The following is a 19,591-nucleotide window of genomic DNA, read 5'->3' on the forward strand; positions in this document are numbered from 1 at the left end:
GGCTAACACGGCGAAACCCCATCTCTACTAAAAACACAAAAAATTAGCCGGGCGAGGTGGCGGCGCCTGTGGTCCCAGCTACTCGGGAGGCTGAGGCAGGAGAATGGCGGGAACCCGGGAGGCAGAGCTTGCAGTGAGCTGAGATCTGGCCACTGCACTCCAGCCTGGGCGACAGAGCGAGACTCCGTCTCAAAAAAAAAAAAAAATAATAAGAATAATAATATCAATTTGCAAACATAGTCAACTCACGCTTACTTATATGTGCATTTAGTAAATGTTCATGACCCAGTGTGCAAGCCTGAATATCATGAAACCGATATTTTTTGTTTTTTTTTTTTGTTTTTTGGAGACTAGTCTCGCTCTGTCGCCCAGGCTGGAGCGCAGTGGCGTGATCTCAGCTCACTGCAATCTCCGCCTCCTGGGTTCATGACATTCTCCTGCCTCAGCCTCTGGAGCAGCTGGGACTACAGGCACCCGCCATCACGCCCGGCTAATTTTTTATATTTTTAGTAGAGACAGGGTTTCACCGTGTTAGCTAGGATGGTCTCGATCTCCTGACCTCGTGATCCGCCCGCCTTGGCCTCCCAAAGCGCTGGGATTACAGGCGTGAGCCACTGCGCCTGGCCTGCAATGAAACCGATATTTTAACACACGTGTTCAAACACTGCCTGAATGAGCCAGTCCACCTTTTTCAGTAGTGGTGGTAAAAACAGATTGCATACTGCTGATGGCGGAATGTTCCTTACAATGAATGTTAGCTGCTAGGGCATGCTCCACGGCTTTAAATCACTAAGAGAGCTGTTCCTGAAGCAAGTGTAATACAACTAGGAATGGTGCTGAGAAGGAAAAAGTCTGCAAGAATGACTATTCCAAAGAGGGCTGACAAAGTTGCCTGGTACACTCTACATTGTTGCAAAATTGGTGGGGGAGAAAAATGGGGGCAGGTGCTGGCGGTAACATACTTGGTGAAAAAGAACTGGAAACAAATGTATATAAAATGCTTCTAATTTACTTTATAAGCATATGAAGTTATATACACAATTTTAAACAATGCCCTATAAACTGAAAATATTATACTTATCAAGTTATTTAACTTGGGATACAGCTGGCTTTAGAGTAAGTCTTCTATGAATGGTTCATACTTGAATGATACTAAAAACAAATCTTAAAGTTTTAATTATTATTATAAGCCAAAATTAATTCAGATACAAATATGCATAATCACACTAGTGGGCTAACCAGACAAACTACCATGCACTAAACTGATAATGATGTGACAAATAATAAAAGAAGAGCAGCAATGCAAAATCATGACCAAAAAAAGGAAATAAAAAAAGAATAAAGGAAGCAAGCAAACAAGAAGGAAAACCCACAGCCAACTCGATACAACACCATAGTAAAAATTTTTCCTGGAAAACTGTTAGGATTACAATTATATCCAGGTACACATGAATAGTGGAAGGTACGTAACATCATAGAATACTCGATTAGAGCCCTCAGTGAACATCCTTGTATGTTAATTTTAGTTCTGAATATCAAATTGTAGTAACCCCTAGTGTATTTATTAGTACCAAATCCTTAGATAGCTGAAGATATGAAAGTTTAAGGAAATAGATAAAATTTACTCTTCAGGACAAAGGACTGGAATTTTTAGATGTTTCATGTCCACCTGGAGAAGCCTTAAAGCCCATTATGGGTTGCAGATCACAAAGAACCACTTGTTGAAATAACATTTTTAGTGCAGAGAAAGTCTATCTCCCTACCCACCTCCCACACACATAACAGGGACAGGGCTTCAAAATTACCAGGATATAAATAACCATGAGGAATACATTAGAAATGTATATAGAGCATTGCACTTATCAAAATATTGCACAACTGTACAGTGCTATGCAGTTTACAAAGCCCTTTTATATGCATTATTTTATTAATACTCACATCCATCATAAGATGAAATTATCTCCCTTTAAAGATGAGAAACCCGGCCGGGCGTGGTGGCTCAAGCCTGTAATCCCAGCACTTTGGGAGGCCGAGGCGGGTGGATCACGAGGTCAGGAGATCGAGACTATCCTGGCTAACATGGTGAAACCCCGTCTCTACTAAAAATACAAAAAACTAGCCGGGCGTGGTGGCGGGCGCCCGTAGTCTCAGCTACTTGGGAGGCTGAGGCGGGAGAATGGTGTGAACCCGGGAGGCGGAGCTTGCAGTGAGCCGAGATCACGCCACTGCACTCCAGCCTGGGAGACATAGCGAGACTCCGTCTCAAAAAAAAGAAAAAAAAAAAAAAGATGAGAAACCCAAGGTCCAGAAAAGTTAAGTGCCTTGTTCAAGGTCAGACATTTGGCTAAGTGGCAGAGCCAGGACTTAAATTCAGTACTTCCTGTTCCCAGTTCATGGTCTCTGTACCCCTCAACTACTATAGGTCAAATCTAGAAATCAAATGATGTATGTAAAAAGACTTTGCAAAGTTAAAAAGAACTAGAAAAATTTTATTATGAAGATCATTAATTATTTGCTGATGTCCTACTAGTGAGTGAAATACCTATGTCTGGGCCCAACCTAATTGCTTAGGCATTATTATGTAAGTGTTAGGACTTTCAAAAATCTGCCCAGGTGATTCTAAAAGGCACTAGGGCAAAGACCTGATCTACGTTAAATGATACCAATGGCAATACTGCTTTATGAACATGCTTTTCTACTTTCAGTTTTACTTTAACACTTCCCTTTTATATTAATCATCACTCCTTAATCAGATGTGGTGTTCAAGGGTTTAAGGAAGCCAAAGTGTTCACTTTAAAATTTTCAGTATTAGCTATAAGAAAGGTACAAATTTGCACAATATCAATTACATGAAAATATTTTTGTACTGTATTATTTTTAAAAAACTCTAGTCAATATTAAGAGTATTCAATAAAAAGTATAGCCGTGCACAACTATATCAATTAAAAAGTACAAAAAAAAGCACAGCCTTTAGTTTGTGCTGTTAAGAACATTTAAAAATAATCTCCAACCGAAAATAACCCAACAATTTTTTATGATATACTAGATTAACTTGCATTCATTTGAGGAATAGGAAGCTTTATGGCATTAAACATAAAATAAAAACAACAGTTGAGGTATTTAAGGGACAAATTAGATGGCAATTAGCACTGACAATCGTTTAAAAAGTACTGGATATTGAACCAATCTTACCTTTTGTAGACTTGTTGGATTCAACTGAGTTTTGTCAATTATTTTTATTGCAACCTAGAAAGAATAAAAAATATTTATGGATTTTAAGAATGTAGTAATTATGGACTGATAAATGCCAAGATATATGGCATTAAGAAGCAAGCAAGCAAGCAGCAAACCTCAAAACCTAAAACTCAGCTGGTTACAAAAAGCAATTTAACTTTGTAATTGTAACTTTATAAAATTGTGTAACTGAAAATAAGGGTTTCCATACCAATGCTTTCTCACTAAACTTCTCTCTACCCTAAATACAAGAGACCCTAATAGGCAGGAATATCATCACCCATATTTGGCTTGAAGTTACAGATAATTGACCTTTGTCTGTCTACAATTCTTTTTTTTTTTTTTTTGAGACGGAGTCTCGCTCTGTAGCCCAGGCTGGAGTGCAGTGGCCGGATCTCAGCTCACTGCAAGCTCCGCCTCCCGGGTTTACGCCATTCTCCTGCCTCAGCCTCCCGAGTAGCTGGGACTACAGGCGCCCGCCACCTCGCCCAGCTAGTTTTTTGTATTTCTTAGTAGAGACGGGGTTTCACCGTGTTAGCCAGGATGGTCTCGATCTCCTGACCTCGTGATCCGCCCATCTCGGCCTCCCAAAGTGCGGGGATTACAGGCTTGAGCCACCGCACCCGGCCTTTTTTTTTTTTTTGAGACGGAGTCTCGCTCTGTAGCCCAGGCTGGAGTGCAGTGGCCGGATCTCAGCTCACTGCAAGCTCCGCCTCCCGGGTTTAAGCCATTCTCCTGCCTCAGCCTCCCGAGTAGCTGGGACTACAGGCGCCCACCACCTCGCCCGGCTAGTTTTTTGTATTTTTTAGTAGAGACGAGGTTTCACCGAAATATTAGCCAGGATGGTCTCGATCTCCTGACCTTGTGATCCGCCCGTCTCGGCCTCCCAAAGTGCTGGGATTACAGGCTTGAGCCACCGCGCCCGGCCCCCTCTACAATTCTTAAGGATTAAGGGAGGGGGGGAAGTATGTCAGAAGTGTTTGACCCAGAGCAACTCCATCTTGAAAAGGGGCTGGGTAAAATAAGTCTGAGACCTACTGGGCTGCATTCCCAGGAGGTTAGGCATTCTTACTCACAGGGTGAGATAGGAGAAGCTTGGCACAAGATACAGGTCACAAAGACTCTGCTGATAGAACAGGATGCAGTAAAGAAAGAAGCAGGCCAAAACCCACCAAAACCAAGATGGCGATGAAAGTGACCTCTGGTCGTCCTCACTCCTCATTATACACTAATTATAATGCATCAGCATGCTAAAAGACACTCCCACCACCACCACGACAGTTTACAAATGCCAAGGCAACTGTGGGAAGTTACCTAAACAGTTCCCTAAAAGGGGAGGGAGCTTCAGTTCCAGGAAATCTCTGCCCTTTTCCCAGAAAGCTCATGAATAATCCACCCCTTGTTTAGCATATAATCAAGAAATACCTAAAAGTAGACTCAGTCAAGCAGCTGATACTGCTGCTCTATGGAGCAGCCATTCTTTGGTTTTGATTTACTTCTTTTTTTTTCCTTTTTTTTTTTTTTTTGAGACGGAGTCCCACTCTGTCGCCCAGGCTGGAGTGCAGTGGCCAGATCTCAGCTCACTGCAAGCTCCGCCTCCCGGGTTTAAGCCATTCTCCTGCCTCAGCCTCCCGAGTAGCTGGGACTACAGGCGACCGCCACCGCGCCTGGCTAGTTTTTTGTATTTTTTTTTTAGTAGAGACGGGGTTTCACCATGTTAGCCAGGATGGTCTCGATCTCCTGACCTCGTGATCTGCCCGTCTCGGCCTCCCAAAGTGCCGGGATTACAGGCTTGAGCCACCGCGCCCGGCCTCTGTTTTTGTTTTTGTTTTTTTGAGACAGTCTCCCTCTGTTGCCCAGGCTGGAGAGCAGTGGCATGATCTCGGCTCACTGCAACCTCCGTCTCCCAAGTTTTAATAGTTTCTCCTGCCTCAGCCTCTGGAGTAGCTGGGATTACAGGTGCGCACCACCACGCCCGGCTAATTTTGTATTTTCAGTAGAGACAGGGTTTCACCATGTTGGCCAGGCTGGTCTCGAACTCCTGACCCCAGGTGATCCACCCGCCTTGGCCTTCCCAAGTGCTGGGATTACAGGTGAGAGCCACAGTGCCTGGTCTGTTTCTTTACTTCTTTTATAAACTTGCTTTCACTTAAAAGAAAAAAAAAAAAAAAAAAAAAAGAAAATCTGGGGGCTTCAAACTACTAAATGTATTGTTATAACATTTTATATTTAAGTCACTTATAGACAAGGGGAAAATCTCCTCCAAACCGAGAGAGAGAGAGAGAGAGAGAGAGAGAGAGAGAGAGATTATACACAGAAAGCACTTCTAAAAACATATGCAATGTAGCAAATCTTTTCTTTACAATTTACTGACACTTTAAATTTAGCTGACTCTGGGATGGATAAGCATACAAATACTTGGGTATTGAATCTGAAAACTTTAAAAACTTTTTTTTTTTTTTTTAAATAGAAAAGCCCTTTGGGCAGGTAAAGAAGGAAAGGGAACTAGATCCAAACCAATCTGTGGGCTAACCAAGTGAATATATATAGAGGCAACAAAAGGGTCACCTAGCAGCCTTTGTTCAGAAAGGGTTAGTATGCCCCAGCCAGTATTTTTTAAAACCATTAGGATATAGGAAGTACTATAGCTTCTATAGCTTCTGGTCAGCTTATCGCTGTCAGGTAAAAATGATTTCTATGGACTCTGGGTATCCAGAATGGGAAAAGAATGGAAGTGACAATAGAAGAGAAGAAAAGTGGAGAGAGGCTTTGCCATGACCAGGGAGTATCAAGTAACAGCTTTGCACCTGAGCTCCAGAACAGCAAATGAGCCCACCCCCATAAGATCAAAGAGGCTCTGCTTCCTACTGGGCATCCTGCAGGACCTGGGCCCAGAAGACCCACCACTGAAGAAAGCATCTATAGCCAAAGTCCAGGGAAGAAGCTTGCAGTTTCTCTACATCAAACATTCTCACACTTTTTGGTCCCTTTTACACTTTTAAAGATTACTGATTTCCCCAAATGTGGGTTGTATCAATGAATATTTATCATAATACAAATAAAAACTGAGAAATTATTTTAAAAAGTATTTAACAACTGATTTCAAAATAACAATAAGCCCATTATAACACAAATAATATATATTGTATGAACTTTTCATACAAGCTTCTGCATTCGATCTGTTGTGATATCACACATCATGGAACCTCTGGAAAATTCCACTCTACACTTGTGAGAGAGAATGAAAAAAGCAAATGTTTTAATAGTATCACAAAAATAGTTTTGACTCTGCGGACTCCTGAAAAGGGTCTCAGAAAACCTCCAGGGATCTCCCCATGCCATACTTTTGAGAATGGCTGCACTATGTACATGAACACCATGTTTTAAAAACCCTGCTTAACTTGGTCTAAAGCCTCCACCTGACCATATTACTTATTCCCTGAGTCTATAACCTCCAGAGGAGCTACAGAAAAAAATCACTTCAACAAGGCACCCAGCAATTCTGACCCTGGAGTGGATGGGCCATCACCACCATTTTCAGGAGGAAGCAAATCAGAACTGGGGAAGGAGTGTAGAATAAATGAGTGTGTGTGCCTGAAAAACGCAAAGTTGGAATTCTAATTTTGTATTTGGAAAATATAAGTGTCAATGGAAACTGAATAAGCAAAAGAAAATACTGACTACTGAAACAGGCAAACACAAACTGTCTTATGCATATCTCAACTGGGGAAAAGACATCTTATTTGTCTTTATAGCCCTAATTGGCACATAAGGAGTACTCAATAAACGCTGAGTTGTCTGGGTGTGGTGGCTCATGCCTGTAATCCCAGCACTTTGGGAGGCCGAGGTGGGTGGATCACCCGAGGTCAGGAGTTTGAGACCAGCCTGGCCTACGTGGTGAAACCCTGTCTCTACTAAAAACACAAAAATTAGCCAGGCTTGGTGGCGGATGCCTATAATCCCACCAGCTACTTGAAAGGCTGAGGCAGGAAAATCACTTGAAACCTGGAGATGGAGGTTATAGTGAGCCAAGATGGTGCCACTGCACTCCAGCTTGGGCAAAAGAATGAGATTCCATCAAATTAAATAAATAAATAAATAGGTCAGGCATGGTGGCTCACGCCTGTAGTCTCAGCACTTTGGGAGGCCGAGGCAGGCAGATCATGAAGTCAGAAGATAAGAGACCATCCTGGCCAACATGATAAACCCCATCTCTACTAAAACTACAAAAAATTAGCTAGGCATGGCGGCACGGGCCTGTAATCCCAGCTACTCGGGAGGCTAAGGCAGGAGAATTACTTGAATCTGGGAGGTGGAGGTTGCAGTGAGCCGAGATCGTGCCACTGCACTCCAGTATGGCAAGAGAGCAAGACTCCATCTCAAACCAAGGCGGGTGGATCACGAGGTCAGGAGATCGAGACCATCCTGGCTAACACGGTGAAACCCCGTCTCTACTAAAAATGCAAAAAATAAAATAAAATAAAAATAAAAAATAAAATAAATAAAAATAAATGCTGAGTTGATCTGAGGCCTTGAATACTCATAATTAGTAACCAAGAAACAGGGCTTCTGGTGTTTTAACAGATAATGTGGTTTTAAAAATTACATAGCTCAAAGTGGAATGAATTTTCTTCAAACTTTACCTTCATAAGCAATTTTACATGGTATACCTGGATCTCCCAATTCCAAATAAACCCTTAGACATACATACTCTTTTCTGGCCTCCATTCTGTTTTATTCCTCCTCCTCCTCATGGCCAAATCCATCAAAGATGCTATCTTTCCAGTTCTTCTCTCTGAGCTCCTGAGACCTGGTTTCTATTTTCACACCTGGACTCTTAATCACTAGTTTCTCAGGGTCCTGCTCAATATCCTCCTCGTATTCTAAAGATTTTTTTTTCTTTTTTTTTTTTTTTTTTTTTGAGATAGGTCTCACTCTGTTGTCCAGGTTGGAGTGCAGTGACATGATCACAGTTCACTGCAGCCTCGACTTCCCCAGGCTCAGATGATCCTCCCACCTCAGCCTCTTGAGTAGATAGAACTACAGGCACATGCCACCACGTCCCGCTAATTTTTTTGTAGAAATGAGGTCTCCTTATTTTAACCAGGCTGGTCTCAAACTCCTGGGCTCAAGAGATCTGCCCACCTCAGCCTCCCGAAATGCTAGGATTACAGGCGTGAGCCATGGCATCTGGTCACTATTCCAAAGATTCTGATTCTGTTTTTTTTTTTTTTTCTTTTTCTTGAGACAGGGTCTCACTCTGTTGCCCAGGCTGTAGCGCAGTGGCATGATCTTGGCTCACTGCAACCTCCGCCTCCCGGGTTCAAGCGATTCTCTTGCCTTGGCCTCCCCTAAGTAGCTGGGATTATGGGCACATGCCACTATGCCCAGCTAATTTTTGTATTTTTTTAGTAGAGACAGGGTTTCACCATGTTGGCCAGGCTGGTCTTGAACTCCTGACCTCAGGTGATCTGCCCACCTCAGCCTCCCAAAGTGCTGGAATTACAGGCATGAGCCATCTTGCCCGGCCTGATTCTGTTCTTACACACGTTTATCTTCAGATACAGCTATTCAATAGCATCTGAAACAAAAATAGGAGCTCAAATGTTTCATTCAGCTTAACCAAACTGTAGAAAAGTCATTTTATCAAAAGCAACCATGTCCCCAGAGTGAAACATCATCATTTGATGTGACATGTGTATGTGCAGCAAAGAAGCCTGAGCGGGAGTTCCTAATCTCTTCTTCCTCCTAGCTCCCTGCTGGGATGACTCCACCAAAATCACCTTGGCCCAGAGCTGGAGCCTGGAGAGCTCAGGCAAAGCTGAAACCTTGGGGTCACCAAAACAAGTGGTAACTGGGGTATACCCAACTGCAGTGCCTCAGAAAGGTATAGACTGGAGAGAAGACCACCCCTTCATTCCAGTGATTGTGGGGTTGGGTAAAGGGAGACATAACAAACACCAAGGGGGCTCACTAAGTGAGAAAGCCACTTGCTGTGGAAATTTCTGGGAAACTCCATTTACATTCACTCTGATGCCAGCAGGAAAGTGGAAAATTACAAAATAGGGATAGAGACAGCTCATACATGAGAAGGGCTTCTCCCAACAGATTCACAGCAAACACTCACTGGAGAAAAATCCTTATCTTCCGCTTTCTGTTGGTTCACTAACGGTCAAAAGATCCTAACACCCTGCTTCTGAAAGTGTTACAGCATTCACAGCCACTAAAAGAGGAGGCAAAAAAAAAAAAAAAAAAAGACTCCAAGTCCTTTAGGGGGACAGAGTGGCCTGAAGAATGATGCATTAGTCAGCATGGGCTGCCATAACCAAAATACCACACACTGTGGGACTTACCAGTAATTTATTTTCTCACAGTTCTGAGGGGACCTTCTTCCTGGCTTGCTGATGGCCACCCTCTCCCCTGTGTTCTCATGTGGTGGAGAAAGCTACCTCTCTGGTGTCTCTTCATGTAGTAACACTAATCCTATCAACCAGCGTTCATACTTACAACTTCACTTAACCTTCTATAAAGACTCTATCACCAAATACAGTCACACTGGGGGTTAGGGCTTACACATATGAATTTTGAGGCATACAATTCAATCCATAGCAAATGGAGACCAAGTCAAACAACTACAATAGTTGGTTACAAATGAAAACCTCAACATGGAAGAATATCACAAGCATGAAATAGAGTAAAAGAAATAGACACAAAATAATACACTATTATTAATATACTCTAACATTCTATTAGTACAATGTTAAAAGGACAGACAAAACCTATGGTATTAGAAGGTGGCACAGGGGTTCACCTGAAGAGGTGGGGTAGTGAAGAGATCTGAAGGAGGCCAAAGGGAGGCTTTTAGGGTGTGGGTCACAGTATATTTTTTGCCTGGGTCATGGTTATTCAAATGTGTTTACTTTGTGATAATTCATCAAGCTGTACACTTATGATTTGGGCACTTTTTATGTGTGTTACGTTTCTTTTTGTTTTTTTTTTTTTGAAATGGAGTCTCGCTCTGTCACCCAGGCTGGAATGCAGTGGCGCGATCTCAGCTCACTGCAACCTCCGCCTCCTGGGTTCAAGCTATTCTCCTGTCTCAGCCTCTCAAGTAGCTGGGACTATAGGCACACACACCATGCCCAGCTAATTTTTGTATTTTTAATAGAGACAGGGTTTCACCATGTTGGTCAGGCTGGTCTCGAACTCCTGACTTCAGGTAATCCACCTGCCTCGGCCTCCCAAAGTGCTGGGATTCAGACATGAGCCATTGCACCCAACATTTACATTTCAGTAAAGAGTTTTTGTGTTTTTTAAAGTCAATGATGACTTTAAATAAAATGTCAATAGATAATGCCTAAACCTGAAAAACAAGTAAGACTACAAGGATGTTATAAAGTATGAAAGAATCATTTAAAAAACTAAAGAATCATTTTAACAGATTAAAAGTGGCCATCTTGGGAGACAAGGAAACAGGTGAGTCTAGGGGACTGCTTTGTAACAAGTCTTGACTCTTTAAACTGTGTGTAATATGTAACTTGAATAAAAATAATTACATGAAAACTTATTTTCATAACCATAATGAGGACACTGGTTAAAGATGGCATACTGATCACATGCATTTCTCTCTCCTGACACCTGATAGGCCCAACTGAAGAACAAAGACCAAATGACAAAGAATGGCCAAGAGAAGGGAAGGGGTGCCACCAGAAGACAAGTGACTTCAAAGAATTTCTGGGAGATAAAAATCTGACAGCAGTACAGTGGCACATGTAGTAGGGCACAGAAAGTCAACCCTAGAATATGCTTGGAAAAGGAAAAACTCAACTGTCCATAGAAAACAACTCTGCGTTATGTGTGTGGAATGTCCCAGTGTAAAGGCCAATGTTCCTCTGGCCTCTATGAGGCTAAGCCAGGCACTCGTTACCTATTTACTGGGAGTTCTCAGTTTTCTTCTTAGGGCTCCACTCTTGAAGACAGGAACAGAATGAAAAATCACACAAATGAGGAAAGCCTGTGATTTTTCCTGATGTCTTTCTCCATAATTAAGCCTCTTCTTTCAAAAAAGGAGCTACAGTCAATTCTGGTTGTTCATTCTATGAAGTTACTGTGCTCATTGAATTGGTGAATACTAAATCATTGCTTCTAGGGGATTAGGTTTCTGCAAGCCTCTGGTCACAACATTTTGCATCAACTGATCAATACATAAGTTTGTTTTATGTTTGTGTCTGTTTAAGAACACCTTCTTTACTATGTATGATTGGTTAACACTGAATTCACAGCCACAGCACTGTAACGCACTGAGTGAAACTTGTAACACATGCATCTTCTTTGTAAAGCATCACAGCCATACACAGTGCAAGGAAAAACTCAACTGTCTAGAGTTTTATCCATGGCAAGGCCATGAGATGCCTTAGAAAGAAAACGCACGTGTTAGGTAAGTTTCACTCAAGTATGCATTAGGAAGACTAGACAGCACTTCAGCAGTAAGATTGGGGCCCATTTTAAACAGCAAAATCATCAACAAAAAGTACAAAAATGAAAAAAAAAAGGCATTAAATAGATCACAAAAAAGACACTGGTTTACAGCATGAAGACTGAAATAAGAAAGCAAAGTGTCCCCTTGTTGAACCTCAGCTAGGGATGTGCATATTTTTCACCGTTCTGCATATGTCCAAAAAGGATTACCAAAGCACTGTACTGATTCTGGGGTTACAAATAAATTTTATCGAACAGGTAAATTTGCAAATATAGAAACCACAAAAAAATAAGTATTAACTATCTGCCTGGAAATGAATAGTGGTGAAGTTGCCCAACAAATGTACATATACTTGATGTCACTGAACCACACACTTAAAAAAGGGTTAAAATTATAACTTTCATGTTGCATGTATTTTACCCCCCCCCACACACACACACAAAGTGTTGGCCAGGTGTGGTGGCTCATCCCTTTAACCCCAGCACTTTGGGAGGCCCAGGTGGAAGGATCACTTCAGCCCAGGAGTTCAAGACCAGCCTGAGCAACATGGGGATGCTTCGTCTCTAAAGAAAATACAAAAAATCAGCCAGATGTGGTGGCACACACCTCTGGTCCCAGCTACTCAGGAGGCTGAGGTGGAAGGATTGCTTGGGCTCAGGAGGTAGAGAGCTGCAGTGAGGTGAGATTGCACCACTGCACTCCAGACTGGGCGACAGAGCAAGACCCTATCTCAAAAAGAAAAACAAAATGTTCAAAACTGTGGAATTAAGTGACTTTTTATGTATAGGGATTAGGTTTATATGGAGCTTTTTTCCCGCACATTAACTATACCTCCAGGTTGTACTAAAAGCATGCTGACTGTTTTTATGCTTTTTTAGTTATATATGTAGTCTATATCTTATATAGAATATGTAAATTATATCTTACACCAAGGCTTTCTTTCACTCTTGTCTGTTTGTTTCCAAAAGTTTCTGTTTCTTTTTCTTAAGAGACAGGATCTCGCTATGTTCTGCAGGCAGTGGCTATTCACAGGAGCAATCTTGATCCCAATCCTCATCACCCTGATCAGCAGGGGAGTTTTGACCTGCTCCATTTCCGACCTGGGCCAGTTCACCCCTCCCCTAAGACAACCTGGTAGACCCCTGCTCTTGGGATATAATTAATTTTTAATTGAAGCAAATCATTCTGGGTTTTAACATTTTTTTGTCAGTGACTACAGTTGTTTTGAATAAAAATTCAATTCACCTCTGTCTACCTACCCCCAAGAAACTACTTGCTGAGTTTTGGTATAATGTCAAAGAACGATATCCACAATCACCTGAAAAGGGTATTAATATACTCCCTTCCTTCTGTAGCTACATTTCTTCACACACTTCAACCAAAACAACATATTGAAATAGTGGGAATGCAGAGTAGACACAGGAACCCAGCTAACTTCTATTAGGCCAGACATTAAAGGGCTTTGCAAAAAATTTAAACAATGTCACTCTTCTCAATAATTTGCTTTGGAAAATAGTTGTTTTTCATAAAAATATGTTACTTCATTACCATGTAATAGGATTATTTTTAATGAATTAATATATATTTTAAGTTCCTAAGTAATAACTTCTAATTCAGCAGCTATCAATACATATAACCCTAATAAATAAAAGCTTTGGGGATTTCTCAATTTTCCATTTATTTATTTATTTATTTATGAGACAGGGTCTCGCTGTGTCACCCAGGCTGAAGTACAGTGGCACAATCTCGGCTCACTGAAAGCTCCGCTTCCCAGGTTCACGCCATTCTTCTGCCTCAGCCTCCTGGTAGCTGGGACTACAGGCGCCCGCCACCTCGCCCAGCTAATTTTGTTTTTGTATTTTTAGTAGAGACGGGGTTTCACCGTGTTAGCCAGGATGGTCTCAATCTCCTGACCTCATGATCCACCCTTCTCGGCCTCCCAAACCGCTGGGATTACAGGTGTTGAGTCACCACGCCCGGCCTCAATTTTCAGTTTAAAGGAGTTCTGAGACAGAAATGTTTGAGAACTGCTGTTCTCATCAATGGCATTGTACATAACCACTGAAACGAACAATTATGATGATTAGTGGCAACATAGAAAACTGCTTTGGATAAAATTCCAAGGGCGGAAAAAACAAGATACAAAATTATAATCAAATATATGTTGAGGGCCGGGCGCGGTGGCTCAAGCCTGTAATCCCAGCACTTTGGGAGGCCGAGACGGGCGGATCACAAGGTCAGGAGATCGAGACCATCCTGGCTAACACGGTGAAACCCCGTCTCTACTAAAAAATACAAAAATCTAGCCGGGCGAGGTGGCGGGCGCCTGTAGTCCCAGCTGCTCGGGAGGCTGAGGCAGGAGAATGGCGTAAACCCGGGAGGCGGAGCTTGCAGTGAGCTGAGATCCGGCCACTGCAGTCCAGCCTGGGCAACAGAGCAAGACTCCATCTCAAAAAAAAAAAAAAAAAAAAAAAAAAAAATATATATATATATATATATATATATGTTGAAAAAACATGTATATGGAAAATACACAAAAACGAAAATGGTATTCAGAATATTAGGATTGTGGGGGTTTTTTTCTTCTCTATTCTCCAAACTTTCTGTAAAGTTGTTAACATAGTCTTCACCAACAAACTCGTGACTAAACATATAACCATTTATGCAAAGTCTCAGGAAGTTTCACACACCCCAGGATGAAGAAATGGGGTTTCAATAGGCCTAGTAGAGAGAGGACAGGAGTGAAGCACCAGATGAAAACGCAGGAGGGGGAGGACTCAGTGATTGAGGGGTGGGATCATCTGTTCCTCCCAAGCAGAAGAGAAGGTTCTTATCTAGAGAAACTGAATACTCTCAGAAATCTAAGGACACAAATATCTGGGGTCTTCAATAAAAGCACCAGACAACTCCCAATAGGAAAGCTCTGTGGTCAAACATGTCCTATTCATACAAACACAGCTTGTGATCAGACGCTTAGGGCTCCACATTAGGTACCAACAACCAGAGGCTAACAGACTACCACAGAAAGTCTCTACATGAAAGAGAGGTTAACAAGAAAGAACCCCAAAAAGAAAGAGAAACAATGCAAGGAACGAAAATCTACTTTATAAAAAAGCTTAAAAAAAAAAGCCAAGAGCTAGATGCTGTAAAAACAACAACAACAAACAGATGAAAATGATCAAAGAGTGAGCTGCGGAGAGGAGACACACACACACTTTTTTTCTTTCTTTTTTGAAACAGAGTCTCGCTCTGTTACCTAGGCTGGAGTGCAGTGGCGTGATCCCGGCTCACTGCAACCTCCGCCTCCTGGGTTCAAGTGATTCTCCTGCCTCAGACTCCCAAGTAGCCGGGACTACAGGTGTGTGTCACCACACCTGGCTAATTTTTGTATTTTTAGTAGAGACGGGGTTTCATCATATTGGTCAGGTTGGTCTTGAACTCCTGACCTCAGGTCTCAATCTCTTGACCTTGTGATCGGCCCACCTCGGCCTCCCAAAGTGCTGGAATTACAGGCATGAGCCACCGCGCACAGCCTTCATGAGTATCTTTTATGTTCACAACATCCTTGTGACTTAAATGCATGATACAGATTGTCCCTATTCCCTTCTTTTAGAAAATTCTTTTCACTATATAATTCTACATCTCTGTTCTAACCCCAAGGACAGCAGTTAAAACTCTCAACATAATACACAGTAACCCTTTAACTTATACTAACTCAGAATGAATTAAGTCCCCAAATCATCAATGCCACTCTTCCCGTAACCCTCTGGGTTTTCTTCAGAGGTTTTAGTTCTTCAACAGGCAAGATACATCACATTCCCATCACAGGGCAAGAGAACACTGACAAAAATAAAGATGTTAGCTGAGAAAAGTACTAAGTAGCCGGGTGCGGTGGCTCACCACAACCAGGCTGGAGTGCAGTGGCGTGATCTTGGCTCACTGCAAGCTCTACCTCCCGGGTTCACGCCATTCTCATGCCTCAGCCTCCAGAGTAGCCGGGACTACAGGCGCCCGCCACCACGCCTGGCTAATTTTTTGTATTTTTAGTACAGACAGGGTTTCACCGTGTTAACCAGGATGGTCTCGATCTCCTGATCTGGTGATCCACCCGCCTCGGCCCCCCAAAGTGCTGGGATTACAGGCGTGAGCCACCGCGCCCGGCCTACAGAACTGTTTTTTAAGTCATGGGACAAATCTTCACGAAGACATGAAACCCAAATGTAATAAAGAAAAAGATTAAATGATTTTGCCACAAAAATACTTTAAAACTTCCCACAAACAAGACATCATAAACAGTTAAAAGAAGCAATCTAGGGAAAGATATTCATAACCTACATTAACAGACATATCAGACAGATGACTGAAACATAAAGGGTTTAACTTCACTAAGATTAAAAAAAAGAAAAATGAATAAAGGATATAAACAGGAAACTTGTTTTATTTTTATTTATTTTAGAGAGTGTCCTCTGTTGCCCAGGCTGGAGTACAGTGATACAATCATAGCGCAATGCAGCCTTGTACTCCTGGGCTCAAGTGATCCTCCTGCCTTGGTCTCCCAAAGCACTAGGAATACAGGCATGAGCTACTGTGGGGGGCCAGGGAACTTGCTTCAAAAAGAAATTATGAATGACAAAAATATATAAAAAGATCATAAATCTAAGTTGTGAAAAGGGAAAAAGCAACTTCTGGCTTTTTCTACACCCTTTTTTTGTCCATATGTGCTATGGTTTGAATGAATATCCCCTTCCAAACTCATGTTGAAATGTAATTGCTATTGCAGTAGTACTAAGACATGGGGCCCTGCAGAGGCAATCAGACTGCAAGGGCTCTGCCCTCTTTTCTTCCTTTCTCCTCCTCTTCTCTTCCCTCCCCGCTGCTCCCCACCCTTTGCCCTTCCATCACGCCCTTCATGTATCAAGAAGGTCCTGGCCAGATGCAGCCCCTGGATCTTGGACTTCCCAGCCTCCACAACTGTAAGAAATAAATTTCTTATCTTTATAAATTACCTAGTCTCTGGTATTGTGTTACAGCAGCAAAAACAGACTAAGACATTCAGATAGACAAAAATTATCTACAGTGTAGAAGCATGTAGGAAAATGAACACTCTCATTCATTTTGGTAGGATAATAAAGTAGATACATCACTTTTTATTCAAAACCAATTTATTAGTATCTATTACAATGTCAAATATTCATCCACTTTGACCTAGGACTTCCATTTCTAGGAATTATCCTGCAGAAACACCTAACAAGGACACACAATGCTAAAGAATGTCCACTGCAGATCTGTTCGTAACAACAAAAACTCAGAAACAACCCTAATGCCCACTGACAGGAAATAAACTATGGCACCACCATACCCAGGGAGGCTATGTTGCCTTTAAACTAATATGTCAGATCTATGAGTACTAAGATCCAGACACGGTCAAGGTACATTACTAAGTAAAAAAAAAACCTATCATCATGTCCCATATAAGTCCCTTTTTGTTAAATTTTTTTTAAAGTTAATGTTTATATAGAAAACTCTGGGAATATATACCAAACTGCTGAAAGTGACTGTCTTTGAAGAGATAAATTTCAAGGAACTTACTTTCTACATAATTAATTTCTATAATGTTTACATTTTATGTCATATCTACAATAGGCAAAAAAAAAAAAAAAAAAAAGAGTAAAATGATTTTGTTCAAAAGATTTTTCTTTTAAGTTCTGGGATACATGTGCAGAACGTGCAGGTTTGTTACACAGGTATACACGTGCCATGGTGGTTTGCTGCACCCATCAACCCATCATCTACATTAGGCATTTCTACTAATGCTATCCCTCCCCTTGACCCTCACCCCCTGACAGGCCCTGGTGTGTGATGTTCCCCTCCCTGTGTCCACGTGTTCTCACTGTTCAACTCCCACCTATGAGTGAGAACTTGTTCAAAGTTTTAAAAAAACTGAGAAAATTTTTACATTAAACCACTCTGCTAGTCATATTCAAGCATTTCTAGAGAAAGAATCTACTAGAAGTAAACACCACAGGCCAGACTCCAGACAATGTTAGTTAGGTAAGGTAAATGGGAGAGGGTGTGTCTGTCCCAATGCTGTCTTAGCCCACCATCTCTGCCCACATAAGGAAGCTGGCAAGTAGCTACTTGGAACTAGTGGGAACTAAGAAACTCAGAGGTCTGGTTCCTTATCTCAAGAAAGCTTTAATCAAGGACAACAAGGACAGCTCTGCCCACACAAGCTGTTTACAGATTCCAAAAGCAGTCTATAGCAGCTCAACAACGAGTCTTAACTAAAAATCCACAAGGATTTTATCACTAAAATTGATGAACTGTCAAGAGGCAAATTTCTGGCAACAGTCTTTTAAAAATCCAGTTAGCATAGTCCAGTGCTTCCCAATCTTTTCCAAGTCTCAGCACACACAGGAAATGAGAATATTTACAGGGCACACTGCTTCAAACAGAGGATGCTTGCTGACAGATGACGGATCCGGGGCTCATGCTCTTGCAGCCCCAGGCCTGGTGGGCTGCAGGCATGAATGCTACGTGTCACAGTCTTGGACCCTCCTGATGGCACATCTATCAGGAGGATCCTGCACAGGGAGAGTATTTGTTTTAAAAGCTTCCATCAAGTCAGGCCAGGCACGGTGACTCACACCTGTAATCCCAGCACTCTGGGAGGCCAAGGTGGGTGGATCACCTGACGTCAGGAGTTTGAGACCAGCCTGGCCAACATGGTGAAACCCCCTCTCTACTAAAAATACAAAAAACCAGTTGGGTGTGGTGGCAGGTGCCTGAAATCCCAGCTACTCGGGAGGCTAAGGCAGGAGAATAGCTTGAACCCAGGAGGCAGGAGGTTGCAGTAAGTCAAGATCACGCCACTGCACTCCAGCCTGGGCAACAGAGTGAGATTCTGTTGCCACCCGCCCCCCGCCAAAAAACAGTATTATTACATTCATTTAACAAATATTTATTAAGTACCTAACAGGTTCCAAGCACTGTGTTAAGTTCTGTCATCTTCCGCTACAGACTGGAGATAGCCTGCAGACTAGAGGAGGAGACAGACAAACGAGCAATTCCAATACAATGTAAATTGTGCTGTGTAAGGGGAGTATCGGGATTTTTATGGAATCCCATGCCTGGGGAAAGGGGATTTGTCAATGATTATGTCTCAGAAATGTTCCCTAAACAGAAGAGTAAAGAGTACTTCAGGTACAGGAAACAATAGGCGCAAAGACCTAAATACAAGAAACTATATCAAAGGTTGGGCATGCTAGCTCACACCTGTAATCCCAGCATTTGGGGAGGCTGAGGTGGGCAGATCACTAGGTCAAGAGGTTGAGACCATCCTGGCCAACATGGTGAAGCCCCGTCTCTACTAAAAATACAAAAATTAGATGGGCATGGTGGCACACGCCTGTAGTCCCAGCTACTCAGGAGGCTGAGGCAGGAGAACTGCTTGAACCCAGGAGCGGAGGTTGCAGTGAGCTGAGATCACAACATTGCACTCCAGCCTGGTGACAGAGCAAGACTCCGTCTAAAAAAAAAAAAAAAAGCAGCAAAACAGGCTCTGTACCATACAAATAGAACAATAGGAGGGAGTTAGTTTTGTGGTTTTAATGCATATATTTTTTGATTAATAGGAATAGGGCCTATAAGAAAGTCATTCCACCAAGGTTAGGAAAGTATGTGCCTTCCTACACAATAACTGATTAAACGTACGCTATGAGAAAACTAAATTAAGAAAATTCTTGAAGATAAATTTGTAAATATTGACAATACTATTGATTAGCAAGCAAGTAACATCAGCTCATACAAATTAAGTGTATTCCTCAAGTTAAAGACAATTTTTACTGTGGTGGCAGATATTTGCCACTGAAAAAGAAC

The 19,591-nt window shown here is 42.1% G+C and overlaps 1 protein-coding gene across 12 annotated transcripts in view; it reads right to left on the reverse strand.

Annotated features, from left to right (window-relative positions):
- MARK3 (microtubule affinity regulating kinase 3) overlaps positions 1-19,591 on the reverse strand; it is a 118,178-nt gene that overhangs the window by 76,893 nt on the left and 21,694 nt on the right. For 11 of the 12 annotated variants that reach the window (XM_050798381.1, XM_050798379.1, XM_050798374.1 and 8 more), the window contains exon 3: positions 3,193-3,246. In XM_050798381.1, coding sequence (XP_050654338.1) covers positions 3,193-3,246 — 54 coding nt within the window. Of the gene's footprint in view, positions 1-3,192; positions 3,247-19,591 lie in introns of those variants that run through there. The other variant, XM_050798382.1, reaches the window with a different exon arrangement.

The sequence above is a fragment of the Macaca thibetana genome, chromosome 7 (genome assembly GCF_024542745.1).
Source record: "Macaca thibetana thibetana isolate TM-01 chromosome 7, ASM2454274v1, whole genome shotgun sequence".
Taxonomy (NCBI): Eukaryota; Metazoa; Chordata; class Mammalia; order Primates; family Cercopithecidae; genus Macaca; species Macaca thibetana.